Source organism: Cryptotermes secundus, unplaced genomic scaffold (assembly GCF_002891405.2).
Source record: "Cryptotermes secundus unplaced genomic scaffold, Csec_1.0 scaffold779, whole genome shotgun sequence".
Lineage (NCBI taxonomy): Eukaryota > Metazoa > Arthropoda > Insecta > Blattodea > Kalotermitidae > Cryptotermes > Cryptotermes secundus.
Window position 1 is genome coordinate 514,798 of NW_019737096.1, and position 20,128 is coordinate 534,925.

General features: G+C 38.1%; 1 protein-coding gene across 2 annotated transcripts in view; it reads right to left on the reverse strand.

Moving 5' to 3' along the window:
• The window catches only part of LOC111870189, a 46,830-nt gene continuing 26,702 nt past the window's right edge, over positions 1–20,128 (reverse strand). Inside the window, exons 9-16 of one of the 2 annotated variants that reach the window (XM_023862269.2) lie at positions 15,058–15,217; positions 11,148–11,243; positions 10,549–10,756; positions 10,012–10,195; positions 8,651–8,830; positions 4,284–4,451; positions 2,341–2,433; positions 1–1,888 (exon numbers count right to left, since the gene is read on the reverse strand). In XM_023862269.2, the coding sequence (XP_023718037.1) occupies positions 1,680–1,888; positions 2,341–2,433; positions 4,284–4,451; positions 8,651–8,830; positions 10,012–10,195; positions 10,549–10,756; positions 11,148–11,243; positions 15,058–15,217 (1,298 nt within the window). In that variant the 3' untranslated portion in view covers positions 1–1,679. The remainder of the gene's footprint in view (positions 1,889–2,340; positions 2,434–4,283; positions 4,452–8,650; positions 8,831–10,011; positions 10,196–10,548; positions 10,757–11,147; positions 11,244–15,057; positions 15,218–20,128) is intronic. The other variant, XM_023862272.2, reaches the window with a different exon arrangement.

Below are 20,128 nucleotides of genomic sequence, written 5' to 3' on the forward strand. Positions count from 1 at the left end.
TAGACCACTGAGGTCACGGTGCAAGGGCCAAGAGGGCCTACCTCTTGTACATTCTTTCATACTCTGATGATGGAGCCAGTATGTTCCTCTGAATTGTTAGTGGACTTCTAAAAAACTATATGGTATCACATTTCAGATCGATTCTTCATAGTCATCACCATAAGAACCTAACATCTCATATTATGAATACTTTAATATAAATGACAAATTTAAACCTGTTTTGAATTACATTTTATAGTCACTGCTTAAAAAAAAAATACAAACATTAAAAAAAGAGGTGAATCAGTCTCCAGGAGAGAAGCTGTGTGTGAAAAATGTATGTGGCAACAAAACATATGAAAAGAAGCTGAATGTCATATATACACTTCCCAGCCTACAAGACAGTAAATATGCAGACGCTTACAGGTCCAACTGAAAGTTGTTTCTTAGCCTTGACCTCTGTGTATATAATAATAATGCAGCTAGTTACTGGAGGTGAACTGTACTGCAGAAAGGCAGAAATGGCAAGAGACACCTTGAAAGAAAATTTATAGAAACAGCTACACACGACAATCCCATAACAGTATTTGGTCTTTAAAAGGTCTTCTTGTTTCTAAAATGAACAGTCAGTAGCTTTCAGTAAGCAGAAATGTGTAAATCTACAATACTGAGTGCCACCGCATGAGTAATGGTGAAATCCTAATCTACACTTGGGATGAAACAGAGGGTTTAAGAAGTTCACAGTAAATGGCTACAATTTTGAAGAACATGTTAACATGTTCTTGCACAACACACATAACTGTATACTGCAACATCTGCAATGGACAAAATAGAGTGCTTTAATCAGCTGGAAAATCATTCAAAATACAAAATCATCTGTCATGACTATCAATGACAAGTTCCTTTTATTTGAATATTACTACATATATGTATAAAATAAAAATGATTTTTACAACTGCTTTCCCATTTCTGAGCAATGGTATAAAATTATTATGAAAGAATAAGCCCTTCATATAGCATACAATTGAGTGGACTGACATCCATTCAAATGAATCACTAGGAAAATATGTGACAAATTAAAGCAAGCCCAAGAGTGAAGTAAACTAACTGAATATTAATTTTATTCAGGTGGTAAAAATGTGCTCATTACAACATTCTTTCAACAAGTAGGGTCACAGTGACATCACCCATTTCAGCATACTGGACATCAAATCTAGCCATGGTTGGAGTGCCTTCTCCATATCTGCAGTACCAACCTCCTTCAGAGCTAAACAAGAAAGATATGCTTGAGCTCCTGCTGTTTTTCAACACTTTGAAATCAGCAGGAGAGACAAGTAAACCTATATTTTTGCATCAGGATACTGGTACTCTGTGTTATACATTTATTAATTTCCATTAATTTCAATAAAGTTTCAGTTTACTGAATAGATCAAGTATTTATATTCTGATTTTTTTACATTGGGTTAAGAGCTAATTGGTATGACGGATGAAAAGTAGTAAATACTGGCAAACAATTACAATTTGACTTTTTCTAAAATTTTCCAAAAATACCAAACTTTTACATTTATTCTAGATTTTATTACAGCCCCAAATTCAAGTACACTCTTGAAACAAGGAAAATCTGAAACAAGCTTCTTCCATTAAACAAATTACAACAGATAATCTAATTTTTGATACTGCAACACTACTTGCATTCACTGTTAAACGTAAACCTGATTTCTCTTCAGGAAGGTTTGCCACCACTTGGGGTTTCTCAACTCAAAAAAGGTCAGCATTTCTGTCAGAAGACTGTCTGATATACTGCTACTGCTAGGTATCCACTTCACCAACACACTACTGACATAAAAGAAGTTGTGTCGTGACAATCGGAGCAGGCTGGAGGCAGCTGCTTCCTGCACTTCCATTGATACTGAAACAGATTTTGCTTATTAGACTAATCAAGTCCATGGTACAAGGTTTGTTTTCAGCAGTCAACTATCACTCACCCGACCAAAAGAATCATGTACTTATGGAACACTGATGTACATAATCATGCTCTGAGAAGCCTGCCACTGCATCTTACATTGATCATACTGTCACATATTTCTCTACTTACCGTATGATCCGGTCTATAAGACATGGTCTTTTTTATTTTCATTCATATATAGAACTATGTCATATTTGCAAACGAACAAAATATGCAAAAAGAAATTATTCAAACAACTTTTGAGGAAACAGATGCTTAGCAACTGTGATGTACTGCTAAACTCAAGCATCCATGATTGTTACGAAAATATTACACTGTGAACATTAAATTTCAATAAAAACTTGCAGTGAGTGACTGAATACCAAATACCAATATTACAATAATAATCTACTTACCATTTTGTTCAAGCAATATTGTGCCCAAGAGATTCAATATTGCCTGTACACATGCTTTGGCCTCTACAACTGGGAAGCATCTTGTAATGTAACCTGTAAGAAACAACACAATGTATGCTTCTCTGTTAAATAAGATGCCTTCACTGTTATGATACATACTGTCACATGTACAAGTGACTACAGACAGAGGTTGGATTGGTAACTGGATTTACTGACCATTCAACAGATCATAACTATCAGTACTTGTAAGTGCTATCACTAATTCACATACTTGGCAGTTCACTGCAGCACATACTAAGTCATCTCAGGCTGCTGTGTCTTCATCAGTCGTTGTGTGGTAATGGCTTCCAATGGTGCAAGTTCCCTTTACTCTGGGTTCCCAAATTATCCCCATGCCTCTGCTACCAGCTTCTAATAGCAACAGCTCACATTGACTGAATCACAGCAGTCCTCTCACTCACTCACTCACTAAAGAACTTGTTACACATTTCTTCTTTCAGGAGTTCTGGGCCAGCTCTAATTTCTTCTTTCAGGTGTTCTTGGCTGGCTTTCATCTCCTTTACACTGGCTTCTGTTTTTTCTTAGCTGATTCTCATTCCTTCTTTCAGGTGTTCTCAGGTAGTTCACATTTGTTCCATCTCAACAGTATGGTGATATAGCTTCTTACTGCAGTCTCCAATCCAACAACTTCTGACACCAGCTGCCACATGTAGAAGTTACTATAGATAGAGTTTTGACTGGTAATTGGATTTACTGACCACTTACAGATCATAACCAGCAGTAACTATAGAGCTATCGCTGACACGCTCAGCAGTTCACTACAGCATATACTAAGACTCCTCAGACTGCTGTGTCTTCACCAGTCGTCTCGTAATGGCTTCCAACAGTAAAGTTTCCCTTACTCTGGGTTCCTGAACTATCTCCCCGCCTCAGCTACCAGTTTCTAACAGCAACAGCTCACAACAGCAGAACCACAGCAGTCCTCTAACTCACTCACTCACCAACCAGCCCACTGTACTAACTGAAGTGAACTCAGTTCGTCACATGATATATCCTCTTAGCGGACGACATAGAAAACACCACTTCCAACAGTACTTCCATTGCTGAGTGCCAGCCACTGCTTAGCAACAGCTGCTGTCTCCTTTGTTTAACGTCCACTGCCTAGCAACAGGTCTACATGCCGCATTATGCTTTTATGACCCTGACATGAACAAATTCATCCATACACATGTATGTTTATTTATGTAATTACTTGGGCATGGAGCTGAACATTTAAAAATTCCAATACCGTTCTCTTGGTTTGTATGGTGGGCAGCAAGTGGGTGGTTTAACATGAATTCTCATTACATTGTTAATAGGTTAAGTCCTCAAATATCTGAGAACCATTTGTTTTGATGTCCAAGCATATGCATTTATATGGATACAAATGGGGGGTAAATAAAGTATGCATATGTATTTTGTGTACATAAATTTTAAAATTCCATCATGTTCTACAACCTTCTGCTGTGTGGCAAGGAAGCACGCTGACCAAAGGGCTAAATGCTATGGAAATGTTATTCAACTATCATACTGGCTACATTATGCAGGTACATTATCAACTGACAATAATGATGTACAGAGGTGTACTGGGGAGGGGGGAGGACTTGGGAAGGTTCAAACTGACTGAATAAGACTGTATGCTCGAGACAGTTCTTTCTCTTTTTCTTTCAAAACAAGGAAAAAACTTGAAAGCTGAAAATCAATTGGCAAACAAGAGCTTTAAATGTCAAGTAAAAGACTGGGATACTAAAAGAGGTCAAGATTTATTCCATGAAAAAAGGCTGTATTCATTTTAAGATTTATCTTCATTATTAAGATATTGGAGGGGTTGGAGGGCACTCTCATAACTGAGCTTAGTCTTCCATTTAAAGCTCCTGAAACCAATTCATCTTCTTGAAACATACCCATCACGATGATCACTTCTCTGATAGTGAGATCACTCACTGCATGGGCTCTCCACTCATCTACCAAAGGTATGAGGTTATGACACAGCAGCTGCCTGTAACTCGTTTCCCAGCCAATGCGTTTTGCCAGAAGAATAAGTGATGCCTCCAGCCCTTCCACATGACCATCTGTATAAAGAAAATCATTAGTCTACAAGTATCCATAATTGAGAGAGTTTCAGTTGTTAGTCATATTTAGATGCTGCTTTTATTAACAATTTGCAATATGAAAATAAAATGGCTATTAAACCGTTGTGTAAACAGTTCTGGACAGAACTCATAAAGCCTACTATTCCATTGTAGAAACTTCCAGTTCTAGAATTCCATGTTAAAGCTACATTTAGACAATAATATAATTAAATTTATCTTCTATGTTATCAGGCTGGGTGCAAGTGCAGATGATTATAGGACTGAATCCTGAGTTACGTATCTTTTAATTATTTCAACTGTATTTATAGCAGTAACCACCACAATTACTATGACCACCACAAGCACTGCTATAATCACAAAAACTATTACTATTATTGTAAGATTTGAGGCTTTCATGGCGGTGACTATGAAGAAAGCAGTCTTCTGGGATTTGGCACCGTGTATATGTGGTGTTAACCGACGTTTCGGAGGAACGTATCGCCCCCATCTTCAGGGTAGAAGAAAAAGTATAAGAAATCTGCAAGCGACAACACCGTGAGAAACGGTAAAGCAGACGCAGACTGCTATTACTACTACTATTATTGTTACAACTGTTGCTACTGCTGCTGTCACTCCCGCCGCCACCATTGTCATTACTACAACTACTTCTGGAGTGTATGGAGGTGGAAGAACCTACGATAAGCATAGACATAAAACATGAACAACCAGCAGTTTCACCTGAAAATAAATGAATAACTATAAAGAAATTTCTACATACAAAAATGTAAGGCATATGGGGACAGAACAACACTGATTTACCACTCTGCCTCAGAACTATATAACGTAGTGTACAGAGCAGTCACTGTGAGATAAGCAAATATACCAGACTTGTTACCAAATAATGCACTTTGCAAACAAAACAAGTTTCCATGAAAACGATTTGAGCAATATTTCCACAGCAATAAATCGACACACAACAACTGCGCTACTGTTGGAAATGGTGTTTTCTATGGTAGTCCGTGCTGAGGAATTACAGGCTGGATAGAGTGAAGAAACCTTTGTTTCTACAGCTAGTATGAACTGAAACATTATCAGTTTGTTTGTGCGTATTGCATCTTTGTAAATATAGTGTTTTACTTGCACAGCGGGTGGAAACAATAAAGTCATAATAACAGTAGTGATATCAGTGCTGGAGCTTTTGCACACTGACAGCTGAATATTCTGTATAATTATTTTCTATTAAAAGTTATTTTCTTCTGATGCCGGAAGCAGCGTCATTAGCAGCAACTTGAAGCACAGAGCAAATGATGCTCGAGATGGTTCAAGTTCGTATAGCAACAGGCGTGACCAGAGTGGTTTGAACGGCTGTTGTACTGCGATGTCGAAAGAAAATGGAAAAACTACCATATCATCACTTTTCCTGGATAGTCTCTTTCCAAAAACAGAGATACCATGTATGCAAGATCCAGAAGACGAGGAAGAAGACATAAGGAGATGTTGGATGACCTTGGGGACAGAAGAGGATATTTTTATTTGAGGGAGAAAGCTCTAGATCGCATTAAGTGGAGGAACTGTTTTGGAAGAGACTGTGGACCTGTCATCTGACAGATTACTGATGAATGAATGAATGAAGACTGAGAATCAAATATTATGCAAATACATTATACATTCTGAGAGCGTTCTTCAAGAAGTAGCTTTGTTCACCATCATTATAACAACCAAACATAGAAACATTTTTCTCACATATTCATTTAGGGCATTTTTGTAGTAATATATCTGTCCTGTAGTACTAATACTGAATGAAAAATTAATATTTTTTCAAGTTACTTACAAAAATTATTTAAGCTAAAAGATATGTGACCAATGAATTCAGTTCTAAAATTTTATCCAAATGAATCTGACAACAGAAGAAACCGATAGCCTGAAAAATATGGCAGAGGAAAGACTAACAAATGTTGTATGATTATTTTTTTGAAGATCTATTTCCATAGTTCAATTCAGAATCCTATATAAAGACATATCAGCATTGCCCCATATTCATATGCTTGCTATGTTGTTATTAATGACTGCAAGAAACTAAAATATATGAGGTTGGGGCAGGCTCCAATGACACACTGTTCATACCTAATTCTGTAAAAATTGGTCGTTTGGTTCAGAGATTAAAAGGGACACAACAGCAAGGTGATTTCGTTAAGCTATCAAGCTAGTCCACTAAAAATATTGATCAAACTATCTCCAGTGCATGCTTATTTTATGGGAACATGTGTTTCATAGAGAATGATACAGATGGATGAGATTTAAGCAATCATTTGAGCTATTTCTGAGAAAATTCCTTTTCAATTTTCGTATAAAGTGCTCTAAGTTTTATTTATTTACTTTTTAAATATGAGGTCTGTGTTGAAACGTGAAAAGGTCTTGAAGACCGAAATTTGGTTCTTGGGTGGGAAGTACCAACTCAAAGAGACTATCACAAATATATCAAATGAATATGTAAATATATTAACCTTTATCCTATGGGCATTTAAATTCCTCTATGGGCAGCGGTACGGAATTAATTTAAATACCCGCGATTAGAAATCCGTAAAAACTGTAGTCACTTACTAAATTTGCTCCTATTTCTGCAATTTCTGTGATAAACGAACGAAATAAACGCTGTTTTTTTCTCAAAAGAATATAGAATCAGATATTGTAATTTACAGATTGTATAAAACATGTTAAAATTTTTGCACTGACTCCAAAGAAGAAATTTCCTAATTCTTTGTTTCCCTAGAAGAATTCATACGTTCTGGATACCCCTGAATGCAAGCTGGCGTATGACGACACTGGGCAACACCGCTAATGTAATGTCTAGCGAGTTATCTCTGTATAAATTACGTACCTCGTTCGGAATGTGGATGTGGGCGAATGAAAATAAACTCAGTGTCTTACTTGGCTCTCAGCTGCTGTATAACGTTCCTACTGTTCTAATATATATAGATCAATGCTAGCTTTGTTTATGAAATTGCGTTTGTAGCATCAACAGAGAGATAATACAGCTTCATTCCTGGAATTGTTCAGCCGAAGTTTGATAGTACATGGCGTAGTGTCGTGTGGAATATTCTATCAACGACTCGGTACGAGACTGATGTTGAAGGTAGCGAATCAGAAAGTTATTTCGAAGGAGACCCCATCATAATCTTCGTCGGCAACCTGGGGACCACCACACCAGCGTGGCACGAGGAGTGTGAATAATTATTCAGGTGGAGCTGTGGGCAAACTGTGGCAAACAGTTATAGCATCTGTTGTCGAACCTGGAAATGGACAAATAAGCTATTTTTCCATCTCCTTGATCTGAACAGTTACATCCTGTTGTCACACAGAGAATTTCGTCTCGCTCTTGTGCAGAACATGCTGGAAGGGGTCCACCTCGCCATCAACGGCCAGGGGTCGAACCCCTGCCGTTTTATGGGAGATATCTCGATTATAGAAGGCCAAACCACATCACTGGCCGACTTCCTCTACTTCGCAATTGAGGTGTCGTGTGTGCTTTTCGCGTGGGAAACGAAAGACCGTCCGGACAAAGTGCGTGAAGTGCGAAATCGGACTCTGCATTTCCGGATTTTTTTTAGAATTCCACACGAAGGCAACATTCCAGCAGATGACGCAGGTGGGAAGACAGACACTCCATGCAGATGGTGGCCAAAAATTATATAAGTAGGACATTATTTTCTACCTTAAAAATGTATTTCAAATAACGTCCGCACGCGCGGACTGTGCGACCCCATATGGCGTCATTCGTACCGCTGCCTTTATTTTTGCGACGACATACGTTGTCTTTAGTCGTTTAAAGGTTAAATAACAAATACAAATACAACCTAAGTACCTGGAGGTAATAAGTCTCCGACAATCACAATCATACCGACCAGAAAAGGTGAATTGACTGCACAGTTCAGGGTCCCACAACAGAATGGATCACTCGCGTTGGGCCTCAGCCGACAGGAACCAGGAAGTGGAACATTGGAAGGGGTAAGTAGTAAGGAAGGGGGTGGGGGGACGCCCTCTGACGTAACGTAGACCCAGCGTTACAGTGTCCACATAAATGTCAAAATTTAAGAATTATAAAAATACTTTTCATACTCAAGAATATGAAGACACATTTATCTATTAAAAATCTAGAAATTAAAATTATAGTTGTCTTATTCCTTTGATTAGTTACAAACCTGAATTCCTTAACTGGTCCATCAGCAGCTGTATCAGCTGTTCAGTTGTCAGTGCCCACTGACGATAACCATAGCGTGTCTGCAGAAGGTTTTTGAGAGCTTCAATTTTGTAGTCTGACAGGTTCTGTTCTGTCCTTTGCATTAGAGTGAGAGAGCTCATCGTCATTATCAACAAAATGTCTGAAATAAAAAGGACATAACACATGGGAACCAAAAAGCTTTAATTAATTTACTGGTTAATTACTTATACTATATGATCTGCATACATTACTTAAGGACCTATCAATGGTGAACTGGGATAGATGTGGAAGGAAGTGGTGATGCGATCACAGTTTCTGATAGCCTAATCTTTTTGTAACAATTTCAAGAGGAACAGTTCTTGACACTTCTGGACATTGTTGAAGTTCATCGATGGCTAAACATCTGTCAGCACGAATGTTTTCATCACTTTTTTGGATAATTTCATCAGTGACAATGGTCTTCCACTCCTTATTTCATCATGAACATCAAATTCACGATACCATTTTGTCATGTTCAGTCTTTTCATAACATCTTTGTGGTAAACAGAAACAAGTTGGTGATGAATTTCAGCAGCAATTACTCCTTTTGCATGAAGAAATCGAATCACTGCATGAACCTCACATTTGACGGGATTTTGAATCAACATGGCCAATATAAACACATACTGCAAGCAAAACGTTGCCATGACTGTGTCCGCTAGAACTCCACCCTGTCATATGGTTCCTATCTCACATGGCAGCACTGCCATAAAAAAATTCCCTTGCATTTTTACTGAACTTGTATCTTTACTTTCTGAATATCCCTCACACATATTTCAGGCTACCTAACGCTGTTATCCCCATGCACCTTCTCTAGCCAAGAGATGTAATTCTTCCATCCATTCAAAATATTGTGGAAATCTGCAAGCAGATCACCAAGCTGATTCTAGATTGGCACCCCTTCTGATATACATTTACATTTCTATACAAGCCTATAATATTTTGTTGTTTTTTCTAAGCTCATGAACTCTGTCTTCAAAATATTCCATTTTTGATTCTGACATATCTTGCTTCATGTTTTACTTCCAGATTGTTTCCATCCATTTAGTTCTCATTCTGTAACAAACACAATTTATCCTGCTTCCTTTGCTCTAACAACCTGAGTAATCTATGTCAATCCATGACTTATACTGCTTTAATCTGTAAATATCTAGACTCTCCTATGTTACATGACCTTCTGAACATTTTACTCATAATATGGAGGTATACAAGTAATTCTTTTTTGGCTAAAATTGTTTTACACACCAAAATATTTGAGAAGATCTGTGAATTAACTATTTCATCCAATGCAACTTTCCTTACCTTTTCCCACACAAGCATGTGGCAGAGCATCTGGATATGTAGTGTATACAGTGAACAGCAGAGGGAATGCCTTGAAGTTAAGGCAGTACATGGCATCATAGCAAAATGTGAGTACACGCCGTCTGTCTCTCTGTACCAGGCACACTGCTGCATAGAATCTGGCCAGTGAACATGCCCGCACAATCTAGTGACAAGGACAGAAATTACAGCTGCAGTGCACAAGTCTTACTAGTACACACTTTAGCCTCATGTTGTTTGTTTCACATTTTCTTTGACAATGCCTTATTAACTGTGTACAAACAACAATACATTGAATGGTACGATGAAGTGCAATGTGAATGGAAGGAAGTAGTTACATCCCATTTTTAAATACTAGTCCATGATCTGTCAACAGAGACTGGGAGAATCCATGAAAATCCATGAAACAAATTAAAAAGTTTAAGAGGTCTGATCAAGTGTGTACTGATCACGAGACAAGGTTTAAAGAATGATGTATAGTTTTGGTTTCTAATTATGCATCATTTACTTAATACTAACATCTGGTGCATGTCCAAGCCTAAACAGCTGATATTCTATGCCCAACAAGATGGTTTCCAATAAATCCTTGTACTGTTGGTGTTGTGACTGCAATGTGAACGCCAATGTCACCAGGCATTGCTGTGTTGGCGTCAGTGGAGGGATGTTGCGTTTGTTTGAGTAATCCAACTGGGCCTTAATATCATCACCCACAAACTTTACTATGAGCCTGAAATCAGCATAATCACACAAGAAAAAACTTTTAATGGAAATACAGAGAACTGCAACGAACATAATGCAACACAGACAAGATAAATTCCACGAAGTTGTAATGTTGCTAGTATTAAAGTATGGAAGTGAATTTTGGGCATTTAGAACAAATGATTTAAGGACATCACAGTCAGCAGGATTGAAACACAAGTAATAAAGGGTTACATCCTCAAACTATGTCATATTAAAAATTGAGATATTACTAATTAAAAGTGCAGTTGGTTAATTGTAAACTAGATGACTATAAATAAAAATGGACCATACAGGAAAATGAGATAAATTATGAAATAATTCATACAGTGCTAAGTGACAGTCCCTCATGAGACCGCAGGAAAAAAAGGAATACATACCATACTGAAAGACAGAAAAGAGTGAGTCCAGTCTTTGATGGTTGTGTCTGATAGATCCCGTTAATCATTGGATGGCCTTCATACATATTTTCACATCTAGGACAAGAAATAAATGAAATGGGAAAGGAATACAGGAGATGGAAAGTTCGTAAGAGACTTCCTCCTGAATTTTTCAACAGGCTCTTCCAATAGTATGATAAAATTATACATATATTCAGCAGAGAGAGATAGGGGGTGGGAGGAAGGTAGAAGGAGACACACTGACAAGACAAAATACACTCACATAACACTAAAAGTTCATCCACACAACTCTAAGCATCTGTGGAATGTTACTAGTCATTTATGTGCCTGTGTGGAAAAGCTCCATTTAAATCAGTGGTTTACTAAGATGAACCCCAAATCCTCATGCAAAAGGTGACTAAATAACAAGTGGTGAAGCCTACACATTTCTTTGAAACTGATGTTTCATTAATAAGATGGTCGTGAGAGCTATTCCTGGTTTACTCAATTGAACAAACACACAAAATGCTGTTTTTATAACAATAAGAATTTCGCTTTCTAGATTATTATTGCAATTATTATTATTATTATTATTATTGCTCATGCTAACCTTGTAATTGGCCTCTGCTGTTAAGTTGCACGTAAATAAACATGAATTGAATTAGGATGTTGAGATGCCACACAAATAAATAAGAATTAATTGGGTTATTATTATTATTAACTTCTATGTGTGTATGTATGTGTATTGTCCTTTCTCACCACATAATGGAATAACCATTCTAAACGTGCCTATTTTATTCTTCTCACCTGTTAATGCTAACTTCAATTTTTCTTTTCTTGGAATTATTATTAATTTATTGCCATTACACAGACTGTCTTATTTGTATTTTGTTTTTCAGATATTTCTGTATTTCTATGTACTCATTCCAACTTTGTTATTGGCCTCTGTGCTGTTAAGTTTGCACGTAAATAAACACAAATTGAACTGAATTATTGTTGTTGTCATTGTTGTTGATATTGCTGATGTCATTAAATACAACAGAACTCTTTTGCTGCAACATCTTCTCACACAATTTGTCTAGCATGCTCCGAAATTCTGCCAAGAGTCTTAATTTTCCTGTGTTGTCATGACATTATGAAGGGTGTGCTGCTACAGAATAGCTAGTAACAGTTTTGTAATGTGTACAAGTGGAAAAGTGCCAGAAGCAGAAAATACAGATTATTTTGAATGTGTTTGACCATATTAAAAGCAATAACACAAAATTATATACATTGGAACTTAAATGACATTGCTGAAGATACAGTCACTTCAAGTATTTCAGTTTGCATATTCAGGATATCTCCTCTTCACATAAGAGCAAAGCTATCATCACGAGAGGACAGGTAAGATTAGATGGGTCTGTATCAAAATGTACATAGGTCGTACTGAAAGTCATGAGCAACTTTTTTTTGCATGCAACCTGGGAACAGCAGACAAAAGAGAGTATGGTGGTAGGCGGAACCAGCTGTTGTGTTAACCTTGAGTGTCTTGTGACATCAATTGCTTGCATCACGTGACCAGTATCACTCCCAACAAAATGGCCAACAACGATATGTCGTTTCGCCAGCGTGCTGTCATCAAATTTCTTGTGAAAGAGGAAATCCCTGCTGCAGAAATTCACCAGAGACTTCAGCATGCTTATGGAAGTGTGTGCATGGGTGTGAGCAGTGTTCAAAGATGGGTGAAACATTTTAAAGATAGGAACACCAGCATCGAAGATGAGCCTCAGAGCAGTCATCCTTGAACAGCCTCAAATGAACGCAACAAGGAAAGAGTGGATGAGATCATTCAAGATGACAGGCATGTGACTGTGGACACAACAGCCCGAAAATTTGGAATAGGGCAGAGTGCAGTACAGGAGATGATTGAAAGCTTGGGCTATAGGAAAGTTTGTGCTCTTTGGGTCCCGTGGTTATTGACCGAAGACCACAAAAGTCAGCGAAAAGCCATTATCTCAGAAATGCTGCAGAGATATCAACATGAAGGTGATGGTTTTTTGCTCTGTATTATGACAGGTGCGAAAGCTGGTTTCACCATTTCGAACCTGAAACGAAACAGCAGAGTATGGAATGGCACCATTTGCATTCTCCATNATGAGATCATTCAAGATGACAGGCATGTGACTGTGGACACAACAGCCCGAAAATTTGGAATAGGGCAGAGTGCAGTACAGGAGATGATTGAAAGCTTGGGCTATAGGAAAGTTTGTGCTCTTTGGGTCCCGTGGTTATTGACCGAAGACCACAAAAGTCAGCGAAAAGCCATTATCTCAGAAATGCTGCAGAGATATCAACATGAAGGTGATGGTTTTTTGCTCTGTATTGTGACAGGTGCGAAAGCTGGTTTCACCATTTTGAACCTGAAACGAAACAGCAGAGTATGGAATGGCACCATTTGCATTCTCCATAAAAAAAGAAGGCAAAGACAGCGCCATTAGCTGCGAAGGTGATGGGCACAGTCATCTGGGATGCAGAGGGGTTTATTCTGGCCAAATTCCTGGAACTTGGGCAAACTATCAATGCTGCTTGTTATGTCCAGACGCCGCACAGGCTCTGTTGTGCATTGTGTGATAAACGTCCGGGACGAAACATCATCAACCTGCACGACAACGCTCGTCCCCATGCCTCTTGCCTCACATTGGAAGCAATTGCAAAGATGGGGTGGGAAGTTCTTACACACCCCTCCTATAGCCCTGATCTGGCACCCTCTGACTACCATCTTTTCGGATTTGTGAACAATCAGCTGCGTGGACAATGTTTTGAGACAAGGGAGGCAATTCAGAAAGCAGTGCGTCAGTGTCTTTGGATGGCTGGAACGAAATTTTACAGAAGGGGAATTTTCAAACCCCCAGAATGCTGTTAGAAATGTGTACAAAGAAGTGGCAATTATGTGGAAAAATGAAGAAAGGTCTGTAGATTGAGGTGGTTTATTTGGTTTTTCAAAAATAAAGCATGTTACTTTACAAAAAATTGTTACTCGTGACTTTCAATATGACCCTCGTATTTACATGCTGGCTGCATGTTTAACTTGTAGTCTGCATCCTGAGCAGCCTGCATTGTGTAAGCATTTTTCTTGAAGGGGGGGGTAAAGCATATTTTTGGCCACTCTTATAAGGCTTTCCCAGAATCTCCAACTTAATCATAGCTACTGTTTTGAATTACAGTTTTAAATAACATTTATAGCCTAAAAAAGGGACAGAATTATTAATGGGTTAATGAAAACACAGCTGTCACAAACTTCTTATATGTAAATATAATGGCATCATCGCTACATGAAGCAGTTTCCAACTTGCATTAATATCTTCCTTGAACTTTGTGAACAAAGTAAATGTGTGTTCTTGCTTCTAAAGCGAGATAAAATCTGACCTTCTGTTTTGTGTTACAGGAGATAAAACATGATCAGCTGTTTCATATGGTGAACACCAGTGCAACAGAAATGGGTGTGGGGTGCCAAAGCCTTGTAAAGTAAAGCTATCCCTGTACCAGGCTGTGAAGGCCCATAGGGTTGTGAGACGTTGTGGGTCTCACATTATCCAGACAATTGGCTCAAAGATGGCGGTAAGGTTGTCAGCCTTACGCGCCGGCCGCGCTTTACTCCCCAGGAAAATTATTTATTTAATTCCTGGTACTCAGTTCTGTTAAGAGGCTGAGTCGACCCCAGGGCCATAGTGAGGCTGGAAGGAATAGGTCCATTGAAAAAATCCAGTGACCTCAACGGGACTTGAACCTGCGACCTTCCGGCTTGTAGCATAGCCCCTCAACCAACTACGTTACTGCGTGCCCCTGCAAAAGCCTTGTAATCATGCAATTCTGTATGCTTACAGTGCAGACTTGATAAGAATTCCCTTACTGATTTTAAACTCAGACTTACTTTGCTACAACCACTGATGCAGACTGAGAGTTGAAGCAGCTAAATTTCTGTAGAACCTCATGAAGCTTTTCATTAGTGAAGCGTGATGATAACAGTCGTTTTAGCTCTTTTTGTGATACTACTTTCTCTTGTTGCTTCATTTCATTAGCCATCTTGTCTTCTGGAAGACAGAGATATATAATTTATTCAATTTTGTATTCACAGAAACTTCTCGAGAATTAATAGCACAATGATGGAATAAACAGACTTCAAGAAGAACAATGTTAAACATGCAAGTGTGCATTACCTTACACAAACAACACAAAAGAGAAAAATGTGGAGCACTGAAATCTTTCATACAAGCACTGTATGAAGCTGTCATAATTTACAAACTTCATGTCACAGGGTATTTCTTCAATAATTCTTAGCTATTCAGCTGATCGAAAAGTTCCCTTGTATTTTAAGTTCCATTAAAAATGTGGAGTTATTTTACATTCGCAAATGAACAAAAGGTGTAAAAATCAAACATGTATTAATAATTTCTGGAAAGATACCCTGAAACCTGTGTACCCACAAACATAAACATGGTTTTAAAACAATACTGGGTAATCATTCGATTTTCATTACCGCTACTGTCATATTCGTATCACAGTTGTCAGTCATATTTTGAAATCATAATATTATAATTAGATTCTCTGCCATCAAGGTACATTTTTAAGGATATAATATCCATCAAATGGTTTTCCATCATTTGTTTCTGTCTGACAAACAGAGAATGATATTGAGACAGAATGCTGACTTTGGAAATATTCACATTTCATCTATGGACATGCACTTGCTGCACACCAAATTAACCCCACAGAGCAGAGCCTGTCTTGAGAATTTAACAGTTATTCAAGTCACAAAATCCCGAGTACTTTCTGGAAACCAAAGGTTCAACACCACGTCCAGAAGAGCCTGTTACAGCTGCCAAATGTCACTAGTTCATAATGTGCAGCTATCCTTTGTGGTGACTGTTAAGAATGATTTAAGAGACACAGTATATATGTGTATGTAGGTTGTACTGAGTCATGAGCAACAATTTTTTGTAAAGTAACATGCTTTATTATTGACAAACCAAATACACCACCTCAATCTACAAACCTTTCTTTATTTTTCCACATAATCGCCACTTCTTTGTACACATTTCTCCCAGCATTCTGGGAGTCTGAAAATTCCCTTTCTGTAAATTTCCGTTCCAGCCATCCGAAGACACTGAACCACAGCTTTCTGAATTCAGAGTGCTTATGGAAGTGTGTGCATGGGTGTGAGCAGTGTTTGAAGATGGGTGAAACATTTTAAAGATGGGAGCACCAGCATTGAAGATGAGCCTCAGAGTGGTCGTCCTCGAACAGCCTCAACTGAATGCAACAAGGAAAGAGTGGATGAGATCATTCAAGATGACATGCATGTGACTGTGGACACAATAGCCCGAAAACTTGGAATAGGGCACTGTGCAGTACAGGAGATGATTGAAAGCTTGGGCTATGGTAAAGTTTGTGCTCTTTGGGTCCCGCGGTTATTGACCGAAGACCACAAAGGTCACATTGGAAGCAACTGCAAAGATGGGGTGGGAAGTTCTTCCACACCCCTCCTATAGCCCTGATCTGGCACCCTCTGACTACCATCTTTTTGGATTTGTGAAGGATCAGCTGTGTGGAGAATGTTTTGAAACAAGGGAGGCAATTCAGAAAGCTGTGTGTCAGTGTCTTCGGATGGCTGGAACAGAATTTTACAGAAGGGGAATTTTCAGACTCCCAGAACACTGGGAGAAATGTGTACAAAGAAGTGGCGATTATGTGGAAAAATAAAGAAAGGTCTGTAGACTGAGGGGGTGTATTTGGTTTGTCAATAATAAATCATGTTACTTTACAAAAAAGTGTTGCTCATGACTTTCAGTACGACCCTCGTAGCATTAGTACCAACATTCAATATTTACATGTAATTGATATTATAAGTTTTCAAACATTTAACTTTTGAAATGTTTGTTGTTTTGGTGTCTATTAAACAAAAGTTTAATAAATTATAGAGTATTAACATGATTTAAATGAGTGAATTAAAGGAATAAATAAATTCTGCAACATAGTTTTATGTGTGTTGTATTTCTCAATGTATTTATTTCTGTCAACACAACTTCTGTATAGATACACTATATGTTAATTATCTACTACATGTTCGGCCTTTCAGCCATCATCAAGTACACACATATTCACTACTGGCTCCACTACTCACCCTTTACATTGGCCATTGTTTATAATGGGTACATTTTGTGTTAATGGTTTGATATACTGGGGTGTAATGCTACCATATATGTCCTCCTTAAAATGCTTACTATTAAATTGTTAATAGTTTTAGAATGTTGTTTAATGCTAATCGAATGCGTGGTTAGAAGACTTTATGTGATAGTGTGCGATAACTGAAAAGTCGGCCAGTGAAGACTTATTGTGTGACTTCAAGACTTTATGTGTGCTGTAGTAAAGTTATATTGGGAGTGTGTAATTCAGAAAGATTTGTATAGCTCCCGCATTATAAATATGTGAAGACTACTGAAGATAAACTGTGAAGAGATTAGTGTGTAGGGTTTGTAAACTGTGTAAACCTGTAACAGTGTCATAATTAATTGTAGTTATGACTTGTAGGTTGTTAAACAAACCAATTAACAATCTGAACGGCGTCTTCAGTAGCCAAACACATTACAGTATTTTATTACAGAAGTAAATCAACAGCAACATAATAATACATAAAACATCCTGCCACCCCAACACAAAATATCAGCTACTAGCTTGTATGATCAACAGACTGAACACATATACGATGAGTCAAAAGAATAAGCACATGGAAACAAATACAATAAAATATATATTATAACAAAACCACTACCAAATAAACAAATTAACAAGACACATACTATACAATAACATTACAAAGAGCCAATAACACAATGACAAAAATACCCAAAATAAGAAACAGATTATGTTTATGTATTTTGGATATGAAACAAATCACAAAAACATTTTAGGTCACTGACATCAAAATAGACCTTAGAACAATGTCATACAAAAACACCTGCAACAGAAATACCCATCATCCACCACCAGAACACAAAATGAAACAACCAGAAAGAATTCCACCATTACAAACACAAAAATAAACAATAAAAAACAAGATGCCAAGATAAGAACAAATGCTCACATAAAAACTTAGTTAAAAATGATACCCAGTACATATGCAATAACAACATAGTTCACATTTCAGACCATAAGAAAAAATAATTCCACATCCAAACACAGATAATCAACAATGAAAAACATGATGACAACCTGCACAACATTGTAAGTACAGGGTGGGGTGCAGAAACTTCCTTTTTTGAAAGCGAATAAAAGAAAAATTATTGCTGATAGACAAAATTTATGTTTAGCTAATGAAAGAACATACTTTAAAGTTTTAAATCATGTAGGTTTAAACAAAATATCTTGAAGGTGGTGGCCACCATTCTCTATGCACTGATGCAACCGTTTTCTGAAGTTCCCCTCTGCACGTGCCAACATTTGCACCGGAATTTGGGCTACTTCCTGCCGAATAACATTCTTCAGCTGAAGCAGGTTTGTGGGGCAATATTTAAAAACCTCTGCCTTGAGGTATCCCCACAAAAAAATATCACAGGGCGTTAGATCAGGTGAGTGCGCTGCCCATAGGATGTCACCCCAAAGCGAGATGAGCTGTCTGGGGAACTTTGCCCCCAAAACTGTCATCGAAGCTCGGGCTGTGTGGGCCGTGGCATCATCCTGTTGGAACCAGACATTTCCTAGATGCATTTCTTCAAGAGTTGGTTCGAAAAAGTTTTTAATCATGTTAACAAACTGCTGTGAATTGACAGTAACTGCATGAGTGTCTTCGTAAAAAAAATAAGGGCCCATAACTCCAACTCTCACAATGCACACCATACTGTCACCTTATCACTGTGAAGTGGCCTCTCATTGAGCTCTCTGGGATTGTTACCACTCCAACAGTGCATATTCTGCTTGTTGACATATCTGGATAGGTGAAAATGTGCCTCATCACTAAAGAAAACAAGTGCGTCAAGGGGTAAAGTTTCCAATAACGTTTCGCATGCTGTTATTCGGTTCTGGAAATCACGTGGTGACAATTCTTGCACAACAACCATCTTATAGGGATGGAAATGAAGATGTTCGTGAAGAATTCGGCACATTGAACGACTAGATATGTTTAGGGCAACTGCATGTTTGCGAGCGGAGCGTCTTGGAAATCTCAAAATCGACTGTTGAACTACCTCCACATTTTCTGGCATCGTAACGGTCCATTATCATCCTAATGATTTTTTCACAACACTCCTGGTTGTCCTAAAGTTCTCTACCCACAAAACAATCGATTTCCGGTGGGGAACCGGACCTCTGGGCTTAATTCCGAAGTGAGTACAGAACGCACGCTGCACCGCCACGTAGGAATGGTTGTTCAAAAAATAGGCTTTGACAGAAAACGCACGCTGCTCACTCGTCCACCTCATGTTGCCTACTGAGGGGTACTAGACAGAAACTTCCGCGACTGCTGCATTCACTGAGCCTAGCCCCACTTTTCTGCAACCTCCCCTCCCTTCATAATGTGTCTTCACAAAAAGGAAGTTTCTGCGCCCCACTCTGTACATGCAAGCCATCTGTGAAAACCTATATCTGCATCATAAAAACGTAAAAAATAACATAAAATAAAATAAATATATCTAAGGAAAAAACATTTATAATAAAAGAACTTTGGAATTTGGAAAAAAAATTTAAGATTTTAACAATTTAACCTTTTAACAAGGACGTATATGGTAGCATTACACCCCAGCAAAGGCCGAAACGTGCAGTAAATAATTAACATGTAGCGTATCTACTATATAGAAGCTGTGCTGACAGAAATAAATAGGTAATAAATGTTTCAGATTCCTCCATTCTCACACAGTGAGTTTTAAATTGATGGTTACCTGGCACAATGACAAGACTAATAATTGAGTGACATACAGGAAATACAGCATTTCTGAGCCCTACTTGTGGTA